This window comes from Equus asinus, chromosome 6, assembly GCF_041296235.1.
Source record: "Equus asinus isolate D_3611 breed Donkey chromosome 6, EquAss-T2T_v2, whole genome shotgun sequence".
Taxonomy (NCBI): Eukaryota; Metazoa; Chordata; class Mammalia; order Perissodactyla; family Equidae; genus Equus; species Equus asinus.
In genome coordinates this window covers 13153427-13176036 of record NC_091795.1, presented here as the reverse complement: position 1 = coordinate 13176036, position 22610 = coordinate 13153427, and the positions used below count along the sequence as shown (strand labels likewise).

Sequence of the window (22610 nt, the reverse complement as noted above, 5' to 3'; positions counted from 1 at the left end):
CTTTGGTGGCCCGAGGTTCACGGGTTCAGATCCCTGGCACGGACCTACACACCACTTATGAAGCCATGCTGTGGCAGGCGTCCCACATATAAAAAAAATACATGAAGATGGGCACAGATGGTAGCTCAGGGCCAATCTTCTTCACCAAGAAGAAGAAGAAAGAGAAAGAAAAAAGGAAGTGGTTGATGGATCAAGTCTGCAAAAAGTTGCTGAAAGGGTGGGATTGAGGTAGAGGAGGCAACCTGAGAAGGAAGGAGGTGTATTTCTTTCTTTGACACAGGAGAAATGGATGAAAACGTAAGTGTGACTACAGAGACATTTTCATGTGTAGAGGCAGGAAGCTGAAGGCGTTCTCACTGGGTGACTCACTTTTCTCAAGAGAATAGCAAGTGAGGTCACCAGAGACTGGGATGAGACAAGTGTTGGGTAGGGATTGAAGCAGCTGCTGGGGAATGAGATACAGAGTCCACCAGAAAGGAGAAAACAGACTTCACTGGACGCCCAACTAAGTCTAAATTCAAGAATGTGTAGTAGAACCAGTGGGCATGATCATCCATGTGGAGCCTCTGGAGGGCGGAAGGAAGAAAGCAGATAGTGGGGTCTTCCAGAGACATAACCTAGAGAGCTAGCGATGTATTGTACATCGTACTGCAGGTGAAGAGCAGGTTCACACCTCACTCAGCATTGTAGTCCCAGTACCCACACAATTACCACACTCATAATCAGCACATGTGTATTGAACAAATAAACAAATGTGCAGCAGCATAAAAATTCTCATTAGCTAGCTACCATGTAGCAGAAGGAGAGAACAGTGTCATTACTGAGGCTGAGTCAGTACCATGCCAGCAGCCGCCCCATCTCCACATGCCAGAGAGAAGCTGTCAGAACCTTGGGTCCCTGCCCCCTGCAGAAGCTCACCACACCTGCCTATGGAATGGAAGAGATCCTCAAGAGGCGCCCACCCTCCTTTCCTTTGTCACCATGCTTACCTTGAAGTCCTGGTCTCTAATTTGGCTTCCTAAGATCTAATAGGTCTAATATCAAGGCCATAATTGTGGTTTACTACAAAGATTTTATCTTCTTTTAACATTAATAAATTGGCACGATGACTTATAAACCAGTCTTGTGTGAATTCAATTCATGGGAGGCATATTAATTCATGGATGAGTTAATAAAACAAGTTCTCAAGCTGCAAATATGGGCATCAGCATTAGGATCAGGGGCAATTTACCATAATAATATTTCTTCCAGAATCAAATTTTTACATTGCTAAGCCTTAAGTCAAGAAATACCGAATTTAGAGCTCTCTTCAATTTGTATTAGTGCCGTTGAGTTGATTCCAACTCCTAGTGACCCTGAGTAGAGCAGAGAAGAATCCTGCCTGGTCTTTTTTCTGCCATCTTCTCATCTTCTGGTGCTATATGAGACACTGCTCCACTGCCCTTTGTAGGGTTTTCATGGCCATCTCTTCAATTAGAACTTCTAATATTTTAGCAAAGGACACAGGCTTTTCTCAAAACCAAAAAACAAAAACAGAGACCACACACGGAAGATACAAGAGAAAATTAATAATTATTTGGATATTATATGGACATTTTTTGTCAATAGATCTAAATTCTCAGAAGTTCATATTTCTGGGCAGAACACTCCTTTAGGGATAGATGACTGTGAACTTGCTGTGGCTGTAGAATGCATCTTATTCTGTGGGGCGTTATTGACCACCGCTGCTGACCTGCTCCTAGCCAATGACAGGGTGCTTCAGCAAGGGATGCTAAGGCAATTCCCAGAAGACGTGGACCTCTTCTGATGGCTGACTTTGGCTTGAGAGATCTCCTTTGGTCTTGCAGAACCTTTCTTACCTCACACAGAGGTCTAGGGTACCTCCAGCCAGTCTTTCTTCCCTCTCTCTTTCACTTGGGGTCAAATATTGCTCCCAACATTTCCCAATTCCCTAACCATTATCTCTCACAGACATAATAAAATCCTTGCACCATTCATCTCATCCTGGAGTCAGCTTCTTGGAGGATGTGGACTGATGCAGACCCTTTGCCTTGGAGCCCAGAGACTAGGAGGGGCTGATGGCAGGTGAGAGTTTCCATAGCATTGCTCTAGCCACTGAAGAGGCTGATTGTGATACAATAAGAAATACGTATTTTGGTCTTGGTTCCTGGGAGCTGCTGGTCTCAATCTGAGTCCAAAAGCCTGAGAACTGTGGGGTAGATGGTGTAAGTAACGGTCTGAGTCCAACCGGAAGTGCCAGTGTTTAAGGGCAGGAGAAGATGGATGGTTCCAGCTCAAGTAAAGAGGAAATTCACTCTTCCTCCTCCTTTTTGTTCTATTCAGGCCTTCAGTGGGTTGGATGATGCCTACCTGCATCGGTGACAGCAATCTTCCTTACTCTGGCTACTAATTCAAATGTTCTCACAGAACACATTCAGAAATCGTGTTTAACCAGCTATGTGGACATCCCATAGCCCAAGCCAAGTTGACACATTAAATTAACCATCACATGCAGTTTTCCTCTTCTCTGTTGAATAGATGAGGAGACAAAGGGGCTGTCTCAGTGAATGAAGATTTGACTGGGGAGCGTATTCCTTGTGACCAGGCCACTGAGCAAAGTGAGGTGGGCATTTGTTGGATGTGCCTGCTCAGGGTCCATTTCCTGTTCTTCTGCCAGGAGAACCACCATTTTGTTTTGTGGAAGTAGCCTTCCACACTGGATACAGTCTTGATGGGACGTGCTTCCCCTCCCCCGCGCAAGGGTTGGCCAGTGACTCAAGTTAGTACAAAGGGGGCTCTCTCCCAGAACCTGAATTGGAGCAGCACAAAACTGGAATTGGGAGCCAGCCCTGTGGCTGAGTGGTTAAGTTCGCTTGCTCTGTTTCGGCGGCCCAGGGTTTCGCTGGTTCGGATCCTGGGTGCAGACATGGCACGGCTCATCAGACCATGCTGAGGCAGCGTCCCACATAGCACAACCAAAAGGGCCTACAACAAGAATATACAACTATGTACTGGGGGGCTTTGGGGAGAAGAAGAAGAAGAAAAAAAAGAAGACTGGCAACAGATGTTAGCTCAGGTGCCAGTCTTTAAAAAAAAAAACCAAAGCTGGAAATGGTTGGAAGACATCCATTCAAAGGCTCTGAAGAGATCTTCCCCTGGCTCCCTCAGCAGACCCCTAGGAGCTCTGCCTTCATCCTTCAGGAACTTTGGCTTCCTTTCAAGTCTGTGGCCATCCCTGAAGCCTTCCAAGAAGGTCCTCCTTTGCTTAATTTAATCAGAAGTGGTTTCCATTGGTTGCATTTCAAGAGAGTCCCTTAAAGACAAAACCAGAAAAGGACAGCAAGGAAACACTGAAGTTTGTCCCCTCACAAGCAAACCACACCTTTCTCTTTAAAAGCACCTTCAAGAAATTCAGCTTCTCAGTGAACCTGTAAAGTTCCTCCTCCTCCTCATGGGTAGACAGAGCCTGCCCAGAGTTACCTACTTAGTGAGTGATGGGGTTGGTACACATGTTCAGTTGTCTGACTGAGTAATTCTGCACTGCACTCTCTCAGATCCCTCCTTGGAGGGCTCACCTTGCTCTTGGGCTATGATTTGGACCCCACCACTTACACGCTGTGGGAGCTGGGGGCCCTTCTCTGGACCTCCATTTCCGTGTCTGTAACATGGAGTTGTTGGATTGCCTGTCCCCGAAGTCTCCTTTCCTCTCTCAAATTTTCCCCCTCTCTGTGTGAAACTGTGGGTAGAAAATGGAATGTAAGAATAACTAACACTTTCTCTGTGCTGAATGTGTGCCAGGCCCTGTTCCGAGCGCTGATGGGTATTAACTCCCTTACTTCTCATAGCAATCTGCTCTGTGATGGAGGCGCCATGAGGGCGTGGGCTTTGAGTTGTTCAATGTTGTATCCACTCTGTGCTTGGCGTAAAGTAGATGATCAGTAAATGTTAGAATAGATGAATAAACAAGTTACAAAATAAGAAAAAAAGTCAATGAAGGTAGAATAGGGAGAGGAAAGAGGTCAGTTTCCTCCAAATCTAATTATACAGTCTTTTGATTTTCTTGAAGCTCATTTGGGTTCTCATTATTTCTCAGGTCGGCTCCAGATATTTTAAGGAGATTCCTGAATTAGTTCTCTTTTCTTAGTTGCTGTGAAGATATGATTTCTGAGTCTGCTTCATTTCTCTTTTTCTTCTTTCAAGCAGAACTGATAACTTGAGCCCAAAGTTTCAAGTACTTAGATGAAGAATGGCTGTCATTTATTTTACCAGCATCTAGAACAGAGAGGCTCTAAGGGTTGTGAGATGGTGCTTATAGCCCGCATAACCCAGGTCTGATGGGGAGTTTTCTTTGACTAGTCCCCTGAGGAAAAACACATACAAGCTTGGCGTAGTTTATGACATGCTGGCGTCGGCTGGAAGTGGACAGCTGCAGCATTGTGCCTTCAATCACCAGGCTCCCTAAAAGATAGCAGGGAAGAACTGCCTGGATGGAGAGATGGTCTATATTGTCTCATGGACAGTTGTTAATGGTTTGGCTAGATAGCCAGGGACCTGAAAAATGAAAGATTGGTGACAAGGAGGCCTGTGAAGGGGGACTGTGGTTGGATATCGTGGAATGGGCAAAAATTGTGAAGATATTTATATCTCATGTAAATGCTCACCAAAGAGCAGAGGAGGACCTTAATAATCAGAACAAGATGCCCTATTCTGTGGATGTCAGTTAGCCTCTTTTTCCTGTCACCCCTGCCTTTGCCCACCGCAGGTGGGGAGGTAGGTAACACATGGATTCAACAACTCATACTTCCTCCCACAAGGCGGGTCCCACTACTGTGACTACCACTGTGTGGTGGATCTTCCAAAAACAGATGTCAATGGTTAGTTCCCTAATATGGCACCATTCCCAAAGGGATCAGCCATCCACCTGGTGGGCAGGTTTATTACAGGAGACTGTCATTTGACCATGAGGGCTCTTCATGCCCTTGAACCAACAGGCAGGTTGGCTGGGGTGATTGATCCTGATTAACAAGGGGAGAAGGGCTCCTGGCACACGAGGGTGGTAAGGAGCACGATGTTTGGAACACCTGTTAGTAAAATGTTACGGAAGGCTCCAGCAACCAGTAAAGGTAGGATGGCCGAGGAACAAGACCCTCCAGGAAAGGAGGTTTGGGTCACTCCCCTGGGTAATGAACCTCGCCTGAACTGCTAACTGAGATGAAAAGGAACACGAAATGGATAGTGACAGAAAGAAGTTATGGATTTCACCTGTGGCTTTGTGACCAAGTAGATAACAAGGACTGTAGCCATTATTATACTTTCTTCCTTGCTTGTTGTTTATATATTCATCTGTATTAACTAAAATTTTCCCTCCTCCTTTCCTCTGTCATTTTATATGAAGAGTGCTGTTGTTGATTAATGGTATAATTTGGTCTTTGGGCTACAAAACATTCAGGCAGGAATTAACATCACCCAGAGTGGGCGCAGTGGCTCATGGGACTTTAAATTTCCCCCTTTCAGGAAGAGAGTGAGAGTATTTTTATTTGTACAAAGTGTATTTGCATCTTATAAGGTGGACATGTGGTTTGTTGTTGTTGAATGGATGTTTAAATGTGTATTGAAGGGTATAGATGCTGAGTGGTTGAAGGGGTAGACTGTGCCAATTATTGACCAATTGTCTGTCACAGATGCAATATCTCTTTTCTACTTGGTTCTGTAATGTCAAGGCTGGGAGTCTGCCATCTCTCTTCGAGTGTGGGATCTGGGAGTCCCAGGCTCTCCTGCCAGCTGACTTCCTGTTAGCTTCTGCCAATAGGAGGCACTGATGGGAGATCCAAAGACAGGAGAAAGGGAGAAAGTGTGCTCCTTCAATAGGTGAAACCCCATGAGTATTCTAGAGTGTCTCTGTTCAAATTAACTGGAGAATAAGAAGTCATTTTCTCAGCTTTTCCAGATACTTGAGTCTTATATGTGAAGTCTCTAATTGACTGAAGATTTGAAAGAACAAATTACATAGTACTAAAAAATACAAATGTCACCATGTAATCTTTATTGCTGATATCACTAATACCTATCAAATTTACCCTGGAAATTCTCACTGTTGTCTCTTGAAAAGCCTGTGGAACATTCTCCACCCCGTAGGTCATCAGGCATTCCCGATTTATTAAAATGTGTAAAGAGAGCACACATTTTTCTCAGCAGTAGCATTAGGAGCCCCTTTGATCTTTGTTGACTTCTTAGCTGGACGGATTTGGACGTCTTTGTTGGCATCAGAAAAGACAAAGAGCTGTCAGTGTTGAATAGCTGCTTGATATTTGGCCTCTTTTAGCTGAAATGATTGGAGTCTTTATGAGGATCAAGTATTAATATTTGGTGAATAATTGTGTGTCTTAAAGGTCTGTGAAAATAAATGAAAAAAATAATTTTTAGGTTGCACAATATTGTGAATGTACTAAAAGCCACTGAATTGTACGCTTTAAAATGGTTAATTCTATGTTATGAGAATTTTACCTTAATAAACAAATTTTTTCTTTTTCTTTCTTCTTTTTTAGGAAGATTAGCCCTGAGCTAACATCTGCTGCGAATTCTCCTCTTTTTGCTGAGGAAGACTGGCCCTGAGTTAACATATGTGCCCATCTTCCTCTATTTTATATGTGGGACACCTGCCACAGCATGGCTTGACAAGCCGTGTGAAGGTCTGCACCCGGGATCCGAACCAGCGAACTCTGGGCCACCGAAGCAGATCCTGTAAACCCAACCACAGTGCCACTGGGCTGGCCCCAACAAATTTTTTCTTAAAGTATCTTTTTCACATTGAAAAATATATTTGGCTGTAGTTTCACCTAGATTCAAGGATATTTAAAAGATTTCTCATAGCCTACTTCAGCTTATCCTTCTGTCAAGAGCCATTTCATAGATCTCAGATCTCAGAATTTTTATTTTCAGTGAAGCTCATGATTTTTAATCACTTAAGAGATGAAACACGATGTGGAGGGCTTTTTTGCACTTATTTAACCCAACTATTTCAAAAAGATGAGAAGAATCAATTGTGAAAAATACACAGAAATTTCAAGATAGGTTCCTTATGCATGCTCAGAAAAATTACCAATTTTAAATTTGTATGAAATCATTAAAAAGGAACTTTGGAAAAAAATTAAACTGGGGGAATTTGTTATGGCAGTTAAAGGAAATATTATGACACGAAGGCAAAGAGTTCTGAAGCTTGCTCTTTATGAATTTATTTTCCACATTTCCTGCTTCAATATATAGCAGATTGTTCTTTTTCCAAAATAAAGCTATTTAGAGGCCCTGCAGGAAAATAATGACTAACAGAATTAGCATTGCTCTTCTTCGAATGTTGTTGAAGATTTTTCTAATACAAATTATGAGGACTATCCTTCTAAGTTTGTCTGGAAATTTCAACTTTACATATACTGGTAGAATATATCCTTTGTTTATTACATTTTGTCTTTAATCTAGACATCAAGTTTCAAAACATATAGTACTTTTTGGGCTCGTTTTACCAAAAACCAAATTTCTGTAATAATGATGCCAATTTATAGCAAGAAAAGTTATTTTTATTGTATGTGTGTGTGTGTAGGGGGGGCTACGTCAGACTTTCTCTCATTTCTCCCCATTTTTACTGCTTAGGTCTCTGGCATAAAGAATAAAAACCAATTATCATTATTATTTTTAGAAAATATTCCAATGTCACCTCATTTAATTGAATGGAGCAGGGTCCAGTTCACTCGTGTGAACTGAGTTTTGTTTTTAACTGGATCCTTTCCTTTACATTTTACTGGTTTTTCATGGGAGCTAACTTTTCAGGGCTATGTACTGCATTAATTTCCTATCACTGCTATAACAAATCATCACAAACTTAGTGGCTTGAAAGAACTTGAATGTATTACCCTAAGGTTTTGGTGGTCAGAAGTCTAAAATAGTTCCCAATGAGCTAAAATCAAAGTGTCAGCACAGCTATGTTCCTTTGTGGAGGCTCTAAGGGAGAATCCATTTTCTTGCCTTTTCCAGCTTCTAGAAGCTGCCTACTTTCCTTCGCTTGTGGCCCCTTCCATTCTCAAAGCCAGCAGTAGAGGGTTGAGTTGTTTTCACATGGAGTCACTCAGACTCTGACTCTCCTGCCTGCCTCTTTTACTTATAAAGACCCTTGTGATTACATTAGATTTACCCAGATAATCCAGAATAATCTCCCTATCTCAAAATCCTTGACTTGATCACAACTACGAAGTTCTTTTTGTCATGTAAGGCAACCCATTCAGAGGTTTTGGGGATTAGGATGTGGAAATCCTTGGGGGGCCATTAGTCTGCTTACCACAGGTAACAACAGGGATAAATAATAAAAACGTAATGTTGCAAAAGGATGCTGACAATATGATTCAAGTTACGCTAATTTTTCAAGCACAGAAAATAAGACTATAATTGTGTGGGGTACACACGGAGTTTGGATAAGTATGAAAATAAGCATAGGATGATATATCTGCCATCTGCTGGCTAGTGGAGACCAGGAGGAAAGGAAGAAAGAAGGGAGAGGAAAGGGTTGGTGAGTTACCAGTTTATTTCTTTAAGCGAGAGATCTGAAGCAAAATGTTAACATCTTTTACATCTGGATGGCTGTTACATGAAAGGATGTCTGTTATCTTCTCTTATATGTTGCAATACTTCATAATTAACAACCAAAAAATATTAAGATAGCATCCAGCAACTTCTCAAACAGTGTTGAATAACTTAAACAACTCCAATTTGATTTTATAGTCAGAAAGAAACTAGTTTTCTGTAACTTTTACAAAGCATATGGAAAGTGAATGAAGATTTGTTTTCATTTTTATGATATTTGTTATACAGTCTGTTTCTCCACACAATATTTAGGTTGCTAGTTAGAGCTAATATGTTTTAGCGTTTAGCATTCAAATTGATATGCTAATTCAAAGCGTTGATCTCTTCTGATTCAAGAAGATAACTATCTGGTTAGTTGGAGGATTTGAGTGTTAATTTGATGACGACAGGAATGGCAGCCAGAAAAGAAAAAGGACCTATCCATTGGTACTGAAGAAATTAACCCAGAACTATCAACTCTGAGACATTGCCCAATAAAGCCCTTAGATTTTTTAAAAAGATAAATCCTAAAGGCCCCCAGGCAAAAATATTTTTGAGCCATAATGCTAGGCCCAAAATAATAATTCAGCCTCCCTGGTGCAAATAAGAAACGTACCCAAGACAAAATGATTCCGGAAGACTAAAAATAAAGAATGGACAAAGGTATATCAGACTAACGGAAAAATGAAAGGAAATGAAATATAGAATGAAATGAAATATATTGTCAAGGCAGAGCTTTATTCTTACCCTTACTTATTCTTTTGTGTTGATAGAATTTTCAATTTTTCGAATGGACCAATGGACATGGAAAGTTGCTCTACATTTGTACGTGACGATACTGTCTTTCCGTGTGCTGAAAGGCTGTAGCAATTACAGCTATTACTTGAAGAATGATTGTGACACCCCAGGTACAGCACTAGGAGGGTTTATTTACACATCTCATTTAGTCTTCAGAACAACTCTATGGCATTTCTGTATTATTATTCCCAGTTTACTTTTGAGAGAATGAAGGGTCTGAGAGGTTAGGTTGTCCAAGTGTCACTGACTAAGTGCCCTGAGTAACTCGAAGGAGGTTCTGAAAGCACTTAACTGTTCCTCAAAGTTGTTCTTCAGTTATGTTAAGAGATGCAATCACCAACCGCCCTGAACTGGTCCAAACCCCTCTGCAAGAGCAACGCCTGCACAGACGGGCTGAGAAGTGTCCAAAAGTGACCTTTGCTTCATTTTAATGTTAAGATCTCTGCCCCAGGAGAAGCTTAAGCCTTATTAGCACAACACACAAATGGACGTAAAAGCGTGTTTTCAGATTACACCCGTGAGAGCTTCTACCCGCTTCTACAGGAGACAACGAAACTTCCCTTTTGAATATTCGTTCCCCATATGAAATAAAAGGCCCCTGCTTTCCTTTGCTCAAGGAGCCACGGCTTTGAAAGGGACTCCCTGTGGTCTCTGTATTTGCTGCAAACAAATCGTATGCTGTGTGACAACTACTTCTGGTGAAGGTTTTGATTTCAACTCACCAAGAAGTGAACTCACTTTGGTTTGGTAACACAAAGTCACATGCTAGTGAGTGGTGTAGCCAGAGCTCAAGCTCAAGTCTGTTTGAGTCCACTGCCCTGGACACAGCCAGTACTCCACGTGGCCTTATCTTTTACCAAGTCCTGATGAGGTGTTTGAAAAATATCGACAGGTTGCTAGAATGCACATTAAATTTTATACCAAATATAAAAATATACTAGTTGGAATAAATTACATTCATAGAAAAGACTTTCAAAATGTCTCTCCTCTTTACCTTTTCTATTTTTAATAAAGAAAACCTATGGGGAGAAATGGGCTGATTTACATTAACTGAGCATTGCAACAGAGGTCATTGTATAAAGCAAAAGATCATTTCAGGATCCTAAATTAATTATACTGCTATTATATATATATATATATATATATATATATATATATATATAGCTTATATATATAGTTAGTTTTATCAGTTTTTCTTTGGGCACAATCAAAATGAGCCATTAATTGTTATATTTCCCTAAAATATTTTGATGTTATTATAAACTTTCTCTCCTTCTGAATTGCACAATTTCTACGTCTTATGGATCCTAACACAGAATGTATTTGTATTCTAGAGCTGAGGAGTATGAATATGCTGATATACTAGAACACAGATAACAATAAGGACAACAACAACAAAAGCTTTCACAAGGTTGCATTCATATGAACTTAATTTAAATAGATAATATCTCCCTTCAAAAACGATTAATATTAACTTTATTTTTATCTGGATTTAAATTCCCTAAAAACTCTAGCAAGAGGCATAATGAGAATTCCTGGCCTCAGAAACTGTGATCTAATCAATGTTTGTTGTGTTAAGCTGCTAGGTTTTGGGGTAACTTGTTACACAGCAATAGGTTACTAGAACACCGAGATACAATCTAAACCAACTAAGCAGACTGTATGGAAATCATTGGTTGCTGTGGCAGGACTTTCTCAAAACTTACTGTGTAGTTCTAATTAAATCAACACATAATAAATTGTTGGAGACAGAATGTCTCATGGTTTATACTCCTTGAAATACAGCTTCATTAGAGATATCAAGCATTTACTCATCACTGTCTCCTAGGGAGGGAGCCACCAAATCTGGTTATAAGAGCAATTTGGCTGCATTCATTCTCTGGTGAGGAATAACGATGATCTCGTCTGCCTGTCTCTGAATTTAGGGGAATGACCCCTTCCAATCCATTCTATTGTTTTCATCTGTTATCATCTGCTTATCAGACAACCCTGGAATAATAATTCCGCTTCCTTGGTGGCTGGGAAGGAGTGTAGGGGGCCCTATTTATCAAGTGGAAATATTTGGGTCTGTGGATACAGTCGGAGCCTGCTCAGTCAAAGGCCATCAGGACAAACCTCACGTTAGACAAAGTCAGGTTTATGGGCTCGTGGAAATGAAGGAGACTGAGTGCCACAGAGCCCCGGGGCATTTCACCAAAGAAAGAAAGAGAGAAGGTGATTACTTGATTTGTGGGAAGGGAGTTTAGGTAAAATTTAAATGAAGCCATGTTTGAACGGCCTCAAGGCAAACAGGGCTGTGTGTAAGGGGTCAGTTTTGGGTCTAAACTGCAAAGCCCACTCAGGGTCCTGGTTCTTGGAAATTATGAAGTTAAGATAGCTATGTAATGTCTTGTCTAGGAAGTTGCTAGTTTAGGGGTAATTTGGGGGTGAGACAGATCTGCCAGGCAAAAGGGGAATGTTTCATTCTTACCGATTTGATTTCAAACAGCAAAGTTTCTGACAGCTGGTGATTTTAGAACAAGATTTGTCACTAAGAAAGCAGAAGCCACTCAGAAGGCGGTTTGTTAGGACGATTTACAGCTGTAGCATGACGTTGGATGAAACACTGTTTCCAGCTAACTTTGCAGCTGGCTTTGTCTATTATCCAGCCAGGTTCATGGCAGGGCAGAGTTTTCCTTTCTAAAATTAGTGTCTGGAGAAAGAATTGTTTAAGTCTTTATAAAAAACAATCACCAGCTACTTTGCAGAATGTAATACACTGTACATGAATACAATAAAAATAATTGCTATGTTAAAAAACAAACAAACCCAAAACAGTCATACCGTTTTATTGTTCCCAATACTTTTAGGTGAACTACACAATCCTTTCAAAACTATCTGTAAAAAAGTGGCATTCATATAAGAAAGATCCAGAGCATGGTTTTAAAAGTAATTAAAATATTTTATGATGACTTGGGAAATGTGATACATAATTGTTACCGCCTACAAACATAGGTTCTTTACCGGCCACACAGGACGGGCCAAATAAAAACTGGACGCCAGGCTTATGGCAAGGAAAGCGTTTTTATTTTGGGTGATATCAGCCAGGAGACTAGAGTGAGCCCTCAAATTTATCTCGTTTCGTCTCGTCTCCCCGAAAGAGGGGAGGTGAGGAGTTTTGAAGGTTTTGTGAGGAATGTGGCTGCTTGTAGATGGGGGGGAAGTCAGTGGCCTTGCCGGTCGGTCGGAGCTTTCCCACCAGCCTGCGTTCAGCCTTGGGACGCTGTTTGCAGGGAAGAGGAGATGATGAGGGAATTCGCAGGTGGGCAACTTTGGCTGTTTGTCTCCATGGCAGATAGTAGATTCTGGAGCCAGGGAGTAAGCAGGGAAAAGACGCCTTGGTTTTAACCCCATATATGCTGGGTTTAATGTGGGGGAACCGATGTCAGGGCTGGCATCACAGTCATGATAGAACAAATATTTTTATATTCCATGAGCTCAATGCCATGAACATTTCTTTTATGTTAGAAGGGACGTCAGTCAGTGTCCAAGTGGGAAAACAGAAACACTCCAGACATTTCAACGAAAGAGGGGTTTAGTGCAGGCACTTAGCTACAAAGGGGTTGGAAGGGCTGGAAAGGCCAAAGACCCAGGAGGAAGTAGGGGTTGGGGAGGTGGGGGGTAGGGAAGATGGCAAAAGCTCCTACTGCCCAGCTGGAGGCCATGAGTCCACAACTGAATTATTGTTTTTGTAAGTATTATTGAATCAAAATCAAAATTCAAATCACCATTTGATACTGAAAATTCGTAAAGAAGCCTGGGCGGACTGTTGGGTGGTGATTCAGCGGGTGGAAGTGGCAGTCTGGGCTCGCATGGGTGCCACCCATTACCAGCAGTGACTCAGGGCAGGTTTTCCCACTTGGCAATTAGAGAGAATGAGGGGCTACCGCCCAGGGTTGCTGTGAGGACTAAGTAAGCTACAGCTTTGAAGGGCTAACACAGGGCTCTTAGTAAATTCCCTACTGATTTACGGTTCTTGCATCTGCTGGAAGCAGCTCCTGCCTGAGCCTGAGGCCACATCAGGAACTCAACTGGGCCGAGAAGGAAGGGAAGGGAAGGAACTCTATGTGGATCTGACTGGGTTCTTCTTGAAACCCCCAAAGCATAGAGAGGAGGGCATGGGGGTTGGAGTCAGACAGTCCTGGGTCTGGTATCCGCTGGGTCCCCTACCTGGTCCCGGGTCCCTGGAGCTCAGTCTGAGAGCTTGCTAAGCTGTGGGTTTTCCATGTGGAAAACTGAAGCATTTTCTTCCTGCAGGGTGGATGTAAAAACTAAATGAGATTTTTAAAAAGTATGCAAAATACCTAGCTCATAGCAGGATTCAGTTATAGTGACTGCTGTAGTTAAATCATTATTTATAAATAATTAAAATATAAATAATTAGTAATTATTCAATAATATATCACTATCAGAATGTAATAAAGAATTTGTGTGTTTGTCCTGTTGATGCAGGCTCAGCGAGCCGAGGAATCGAAAGAAAGATTTCTTGGACTCTCAAGGTCTGGTAGTAGCTCTCTTATTTTATTCAGAAAATAGCATGGGGACAGGACTATGGGCAGTGAAGAGCTGAAGGGTTGAGGGTGGGGCTAAATTTATAAGCATAGGTATGTGAGTTATTTCTTTACAAGACAAATGAAAGATCACGTAAGAAAGTCATTAAAATGATATCAGTGCAGGTGGGGTCTGGTTATCTGGCAGTCATATAACTGGATATGAGTCAGGTCAAATCAGGTCAGGACGTCCTATACTTCCTGGAGGATGATATAGATTGGCATGTAGGCCAGAATGCTTTGGGCTTCTCTCCCTGGGGCAGCCTGGAACCTCATCACTGTCATGTGCGGGAAAACATTTATCTGTGTATGTTTTCAAGCGGAGAGCTCGGCGTGCACGTGTGTCCACCATGGCTACTTCACTAAGCGCGGCTGCATGGCCCACGGCTTCTTTCTGGCCTGGATTATGCATTCTGGACTCAGGGTTCTCTCTCACCTGGATTCCGGGTTCGGAGAAAGATGAAGTTCCCGGGGATAGCCACCGGGTGGCGCAGCGACCCTTTGCCACGGCTGTAGTGAAACTCGCCAGGTTTGGAAGCTGCAAAGTTTTCTCAGCGGCTCTGGGAGGTCGGCAGTTTTATCTGGAAATGGTTGGGAGGATGAAGACCTCAGGGAGGAGCAGGGAGGTGAGGGAGTAGACCCACAGCAGGAGGAGGAGAGGAGGCAATGTGTGGGTGAAAGGGACACACGGAGCCCTGGGGAGGGGCTCTGGCCCCAAGCCCACAGAGAATCAGTCTGCTCTTGCCACAGCCGTTGTGCAGCACTTAACATGAGCCACAAATGGGCCGGTGAAATCAGCCCCCTTAGGTAGCTCAGAGTCTTGCTGAGGACAGTGACACGTGGACAAATGACTAAATACAATGTGAAAATAGTAAGCCGTATAATGCCACCGTCTCCTTATGCTGTGCCAGGCATGGTGTTATAATTATCCTATTTTACACGTGAGGAAACAGAGATGCAAAGGATTCATTAGTTTCCCAAATTCACAAAACAGAAACAGTAGATTCAAGCTATGCCAGCCTATTTTAAAGGCTATGTTGGTGCTTTGCAAATCATTACTCCCCCAGTAAAAAGATAGAACAAGAGACCCCTGCTCCTTTCAAGCTCATGACTGCAGGTAAACCTCAGCCAGAGTTGACAACAGGATGGCAGGACACTCCCCCGTGGGCTCCAGGCCCCGTGTCAGCCTCTGTCCCTCCTCCCTGCCAGCATCTCCTCACCTCTTCTCACCCTCCACTCACTGACCCAGCCTCTGGCTCCCCCCGACCACGGTCCTCTGGACACCTCAGCCGCCATTCCCACAGCGGCAGCCTGGCCTCTGCCATAGCCCTTGGCTCACACAGCTCACTCTGGTCACAGGGACCCGGCCTTCCAGCTGGTGGCTCTATCACCCCACTGCAGCTGTTCTGTGCTTTACTGGGTCCCCTGACGGTCCACTTCCTCTGTGCATCAGCCTCCCCCGCCTTCAATTCCTACCATCCTTCCTTCCCCAGCTTAGCTCCCACGATGCGGCATGTCAGCCACCCTTAAAAGACACCCTAAACTCATCCTTGTCTCATCCTCCATCGCACCTGCTTCCGCCTCCGGTAAGCCTAGCCTCGCTCCTGCCCGCATCTGGGCAGCAGTGCCAGAAAATCACCCGGCAGGAGAGTGTCGGGAGAGGAGGAGGAAAGGAGGAACAGAAGATTCTGAGAGGAGGTTAGGGAGTGCTCATCTGAAGGCCTCAGATTCTCCGGGAAGCACGTTTTTTTGGCTGGCAGCGAGGGGAAGAGGGTGTGGGCTCCCAGGGCTGAAGACAAGGAGAATACTGGAAACAGCTGCTTAAGAGAATGGGCGCGCTGGAGGAGAACTGGGCTGGCTTCCCTGGGCGGGATAGAGGGCCCACTTGAGGATGTGGAGCCCGGATTTAAGGTGGGACCGATCTTTGTGGTTGTAGCTTCTCTCTGCTAATATTTAGCTGCAGAGACAAACACTGAATTTATCCAGGGCTGGGGTTGCCATGTGGTCCCAACATAAAACAGTGGGCATGTTGAGGATACTGGCTGAAGAGCTGGAGCAGAATCCATAGACTTGACCAGGTCGCCTGGCTTAAATATCTGTTTGTTTACAAAACTAAGCTTCCAGAAAGCAGGGCTTTGTTCTCCACTGCAATCCCGCCAGGTGGTCAGTCCCCTCTGTTGAAATAAACTTCTAGGCCCAAGATGGAGCCCTTCCTGCCTGGGTGCCGCATCAGCAAACCGAGACATAATAACTTTTGTGTCCCTGTAAATGCTCTGCTTGACCAGAAAAGCAGCTATCCAGTCAGGGCTCTGGCAGCAGGAAAGAGGGCTGGAAGGAGAGTGGGTGGGGTTGAGGGAGACGTCTGAGTGCACGGTTTCCGCGGCCAGTCAGTTCCGGATGAGCTGCTCAGGACATGGGGCCTGAGGTGGAGTGGAGGTAGGGGGACCAGTTCATCTCAGTTCACCCAGGACTCTCCTGAGTTCAGCACTGAAAGTCCCATGTCCTGGGAACCCTGCGTCAGGGGACTATGGGCCAATTGGTCACCCTCCGTGGAGGATGAGAACACCTCTGAGAAGCCGGAGAGTTGGTGTGTGGTCTTGGGAAGCTGCGGGACTGACTGATCACTCTTGTGGGCACCGTGTCATTTTTTGCCACACTCCATGTGTGACCCCTTGGGCATGTTTTCTCATTAGTGAAAGGGAGCTTTTCGTAGCCCTGAACTCTAGGAATAACAACTATGCTAAAAATGGCAAATACTTCCAAGAGTGGGAACACTGAAGTGTGGCTCCATCAGCATTGTCATGTCAGCAAATTAAGTGCATTGTACTGAGAGCCTTAAAAAATCCTATCAACAAAAGTCACCTGGCTAATTCTTTTTTTTCTTTCTATTGGAAATTTAACTGCTGATTTATTGAAGCAGCGTCTATTTTCTTAGAAACCTAATAATGTCAAGTTGTCATATTACGCAAAAGGACTATATATAAATATCATAATTTTATTTAATCAAGCATGGAAATCATATCATGAATGAAATAGTCTTTGGTTAAATAAACACATCTAGTTTTGAAAATAGATTTGACACTCCACATGCATTACATAGCACAAACCAAGCTTCATTACAATTCAAATCTTATAATAACTGAGTTACTGTTATAGCAACCAAATAAGCATCAACAAATTATTCTAGGGAAGTTTTATTTTCTGAACAGTATTTGATGGTTAAATTATTAAAAATGAAATACAGACTTTCTGGAAAAATTGCAGAAATACCTTTCAACCAAAAGAACCAACTCTTTTGGTGAATCAATATATACAAGACATAGTGAAACTAGTAACATCAGAATTACACTAAAAAAAAAAGAATTACACTTTCTATGTCAACGTCATGGACATGTACAATCGCTGTAAATAATAAAATGGGGGTCAGGATATAACTTATTCTCAGAAACAAAAGAAGAATTCTTTCCCAGACTACTTAGAGGAAGATTACTGGAAATATGGTTCTTTGCTATAAAGATCAGTGGAGCATCATTATGTGTAGACAGATACCCACACACACGCGTAGCTTACTCAACATGTCTGTGTCGGAAACTTGAAAATATCCTCCCCTTCTAAGTGTCCCACCCAAGATCTATACAGCAGATGTGTTGAATTCTTATTAATTTGTATTCAATATTAAATTGAATACATTTAGAAAACTTTTAAAGAAATCTTCTCTCTCTTCCGCAAATGCATATATTAATGGTTAACAAAAGAGAACTGTTGTTGTCTTTTCTGCTAGGTTTTGGCACATAGTTCAGTTCTTCATTTCATTAGGGACCAACAAGAGAGAGAGCGTAAATGCCTTATTTAAGCTAAGCCTTAAATTTTGTTTATATTAAATTTTTTATTCTGAGATAATTGTAGATGCTGAGATAATTGCAGATAATTGTAGATTCACATGCAACTGTAAGAAACAGTACAATGAGATCCTAGGTGACTTTTACCCAGTTTCCCCCAATGGTAACATCTTGCAAAACTATAGTACAGTATCACAACCTGGATTTTGACATCGATGTGGTCCAGATATGGAACATTTCCATCATCACAAGGATCCCTTCCGTTACCCTTTTATAATCACACGCACCTCTCTCTTTCTCTATTTTCCTCCTTGGGATCCCTGACTCTGTTCTCCATTTCTAGGATTTTGCATTTCAAAATGTTATATAAATGGTATTATGCAATATGTATCCTTTTGGCATTGGCTTTTCCACTCAGCACAATTCTCTGGAGATTCATCCAAGTTGTGGCTTGTATCAGAAATTATTTTTATTGCTGAGTAGTATTCCATGGCATGGATGTATCACAGTTTGTTTCCCCAGCCACCCATTAAAGGACATCTGACTGTTTACAGTTTTTGAATATTATGAATAAAGCTGCTATGAACATTCATGTACAAGTGTTTGTGTGAACATAACTTTTAATTTCTCTGGGATAAATGCCCAACAGTGTAATTGCTGAGTGGTATGGCAGTTGCATGTTTAGTTTTATAAGAAACTGCCAAATGGTTTTCCAGAGTGGCTGTTCCATTTTGCATTCCCACTAGCTATATATGACTGATCCAGTTGCTCTGCGTTCTTGCCAATGTTTGGTGTTGTTACTATATTTTAGCAATTTTGGTGGGTGCATAGTGGTATTTCATTGTGGTTTTAATTTGCAGTTCCCTAATGACTAATGATGTCGACCATCTTTCCATGTGCTTATTTGCCATTTGTATATCCTCTCCAGTGAAATGTTTGTTCATGGTCTTCATTTTCTAATTGGGTTTTTAAAACAACTGTTGAGCTTTGAGAGTTCTCCATCCATTCTAGATACCAGTCCTTTGTCAGATGTGTGGTTTGCAAATATTTTTTCCCAGTATGTAGCCTGTCTTTTCATTCTCTTCACATGATCTTTTGTAGAGCAAAAGTTTAAAATTTTGATAAAGTCTAATTTATCAAACTTTCCTTTTATGGATTGTGCTTTTGGTGTCAAGTCTAAGAACTCTTTGCTTAGCCTTGGGTCCCAGAGATTTTCTATTTTTAAAAAAATGTTTTATAGTTTTACATTTTATGTTTAGGGTTATGATCTATTTGGAGTTAATTTTTGTACAAGGTATGAAGTTTAGGTTGAGGTGCTTTTTATTTGCCTATGGCTATCCAATTCCTGCAGCACATTTATTGAAAGGTCTATCCTGCTTCCCCTGAATTGCTTTTGTACCTTTATGAAAGATCAGTTGAGCATGTTTGCCTGGCTCTATTTCTAGCTTCTCTATGCTATTCCATTGATCTATGAGCCTATGCCTCCATCAATACCACACTGTCTTGATTACCGTAGCTGCATAATAAATCTTTCTATTGGATAGAGTGATTTCTCCTACTTGCTCTTCTTTTACAAGATTGCTTTAGCTGTTCCAAGGCCTCTGCCTCGGAACGTTTAGAATAAGCTTGAATATGTCTACAAAAACCTTGCTGGGATTTTGATAGAAACTGCATTAAACCTATAGATGAATCTGGGGAGAATTAACATCTTTACTATTTTGTGTCTTCCAATTCATGAACATGCTATGTCTCTTCGTTTGTGTAGGTCTTTGATTTCTTTCATTAGAATCTTTTAATTTTAAGCCTTTAGATCCTGTATGTTTTGTTAAATTTATACCTAAGTATTTCTTTGAAGTGATTTAAATGGTATTGTGTTTTTAATTTTGGTTTCCACTTTGTTCATTATTAATATACAGAAATGTGATTAAATTTTGTGTGCTGATCCTGTATCCTGAGACCTTGCTGAACTCCCTTACTAGTTTTAGGAGCTTTTTTTTCAAAATATATTCTTTGGAATTTTCTATGCAGACAATCACGTCACTTGTAAATAGGGATACATTTCTTTCTTTCTTTCCAATCATATGTATTTTATTTCTTTTTCTTGCCTTATTGCCATGTCAATAACTTCCAGTACAGACTTTAAAATTTTAATCAAATTTCCAGACATTTGCTGAAACTTACTGGCCTGAATGGGGCCCATCATTCTCAAAAAGATGCATTTTCAATACTCTTCTAATATCCAACCTGTTTAGTTTTCATTTCCTGTAATTTAGATAAATAACTGATGATGATAACATTCATCGGTGTTTACAAATGGCACCTATACTGCAAAGCCCCTTGAAGCAGCAGAGTGACCTTTAATGAGCTAAGTGGAACCTGATTATAAAAGCAAACCAAGCACAGGAACATTGTCCGTAAGGCAGCACCAGGAGGCAGTGATGCTCACAGAATTTAGGTTTCAGTTTGACTTCTGGAGTATGCTGTTTGTTCTTCCAATTTTCCCCTCTTACCTCTAAATTGGGGGTACCAATAATTTTAAACTCTGAAAATATGAAATATCCTCAAAGTTACCTTATTCTTATGTATTAGAAATTTCTATTGTTAGAAGCTCTTTTCAGAACTGACTTTTGATAAATAAGGAATTCTATGCATCTTACTATGCTTTTAGTAACAGACACTTAAAAAAATATATTGACAACTCAGACTCCCTTCATGTCTTAATTTTTTAAACAAAAATAACACCATTAATAACGCTTTTATTTATTTTAAAAATGTATGTTTCCTATATATAGTGTTGTGTTTTTATCTTATACAACACACCTAACCCACCAAAGAGAGTTTATAGCCTTTATAAAAAGACAAAAAACTGAGTACTAGATCCTCTACAGACTCAGTATAAGAGGCCTGGGCTATGTGTACACATGGGTCCTTGCAGGCCTTGGTGTGTACACAGGTACAATGTAGTTTCTTGCAAACGTGAGGAGCTCCTGCATAAAAACTGTAGAAAATTTTAAGTCTGTAGTAAGAATCCAATCGCAGAGACTTCTTTTGTTTTGGTAGGAAGCAGTGGCAAATCATCCACAGGCAGGTTAGTTATCACTTTCCTGAAGTTCCTGGTTCAACGACCACCTGTGCATTTCAGTAACTCTTTGTCTTGATCTTAAAGCTAGAAATCTTGCAGGCACCACTCTGCTCATTGTGTGCAGTGAGTTCTGGAGTCAGACGTTGACTTAGCCTCTCTGAGCCTCAGTTTTCCTGCCTGTGAGTAGCAATGATGATATGTGTCTTGGTGGTACAGCTTAAATGAGGTGATCCCGTGAAGGGCCCGGCCCAAGGCTGGGCAGGGAGTGCGACCTCAGTTACTGACTTCTTTCCTTCTTTCTCCTATCTGTTGCCTGTGCTTCCTTCCCGGGCTTGCCCTCTCCCCTCTCCTCTCTACACACCACAGAAGTAGGTGCACCTTACTTTGGGCCACTCCTCATGGCTAGGAGAAGGGAGCCCTCTGTCAGAAGCGTTAGCAGTGGGATCTGGGAGCTTGATGCTGAAGCTGTTTCTCCTCTTCAAGGTACTGCCATGGCCTGCTACACAGAACAGGGCTATGCACAGTGCTGGGGGGCATCATGCTGTTTGTCATGGTACAGTGGGAAAAAAGCTTCAGAAGTGACCAATACACTCCAGCAAAGGTGACAATAATGCACGCGAATTCCAGTGGCATGATGAGTAATCCGCAGGCAAACAATCCTCTGCCCGCCCCCTAAACACCACATGGGGGCTGTGGGATGCATATTTAGTTCCGTTGTGGTTGCAATGAGCTGAGAACCAAGACACTGCCTTTGGCACAGTAAGCAACAAAAATACTCTCACAATACAAAGCAATCACATTGTACATACAAGCATAATTTTTTTTTGTCTTAAAGAATGGAACAGTAACTGTCTCAACATCTCACTTTGACAACCAACAATGATTCCCAAATAGGTGAGTCTGGACCGAATACAACGTCAACAGAGACTATGTATGTGAAGTACCTGGATGAGCTGGGGATTTGCAAACGACCACTTGAATTTCTGGTCTAGTGCAGGGTTCCCTGGTCACCCTCTTTCGTGCTGCTATAAGGATGACAGGGCTGCCCTCAACCCTTCAACAAAGAGACAGCAGTCAATAGCTGGCTGGCAGCTTCACTTAAAAGGTTTTCATTTTACGCAAGCACCGAGGACATTCTTCTTAGTCCATCAGGCCTTTCTTGGAACTGCTTTGAAATATTCCTCCCTTGAAATGTCAGATACTCCTCCATACCATTTCTGAAGCCAGATATGTTCTATCCTCATCTTCATAAAGAACCATTCATACTGCCGAGGCCACTTCCTCATAACCGGGTGTCTGCAGAAACAAAGGAGGGGTCACTATAGAGCTGTTCTTATCAGAGGGTGCGGCCTCCCAGGGCACAGGTCAGGCTCCATGTAGCCTTTGCCAGGTCGTACTACCCTCCAGACTCCAGGCCTCATTTGGACTGAGATGTGCTCAAACCAGCCAGAGGCCAAAGCCAGGGAGCCAGGGGTGGGGTCTGGGGCAGCCTTAGGAAGGCAGGAAACTGTGGTCCCCACAGTGTGGGGAACAGCTCAAGTCTTGAGTCAGGCTCCTCAGTTCCACTGCTGATGGTCTGTGATGCCTCCTGGGCCATTTGCCCTCTCAAGCTGGGTCCCCTTACTGTCATGGGAGATGACAGTGGTGGTGCTCAGATGCCAGGGCTGCATGGGGAGCAAACGCTCGAGCACACAC

At 42.3% G+C, this 22610-nt stretch overlaps 1 protein-coding gene across 1 annotated transcript in view; it reads right to left on the bottom strand.

The window, feature by feature from the left end:
- Positions 1 to 16976: 16976 nt before the first annotated feature.
- Positions 16977 to 22610, bottom strand: part of CREG2 (cellular repressor of E1A stimulated genes 2) — a 40555-nt gene continuing 34921 nt past the window's right edge. The window contains exon 4 of the mRNA XM_014854062.3: positions 16977 to 22211. Coding sequence (XP_014709548.3) covers positions 22064 to 22211 — 148 coding nt within the window. The 3' untranslated portion in view covers positions 16977 to 22063. The remainder of the gene's footprint in view (positions 22212 to 22610) is intronic.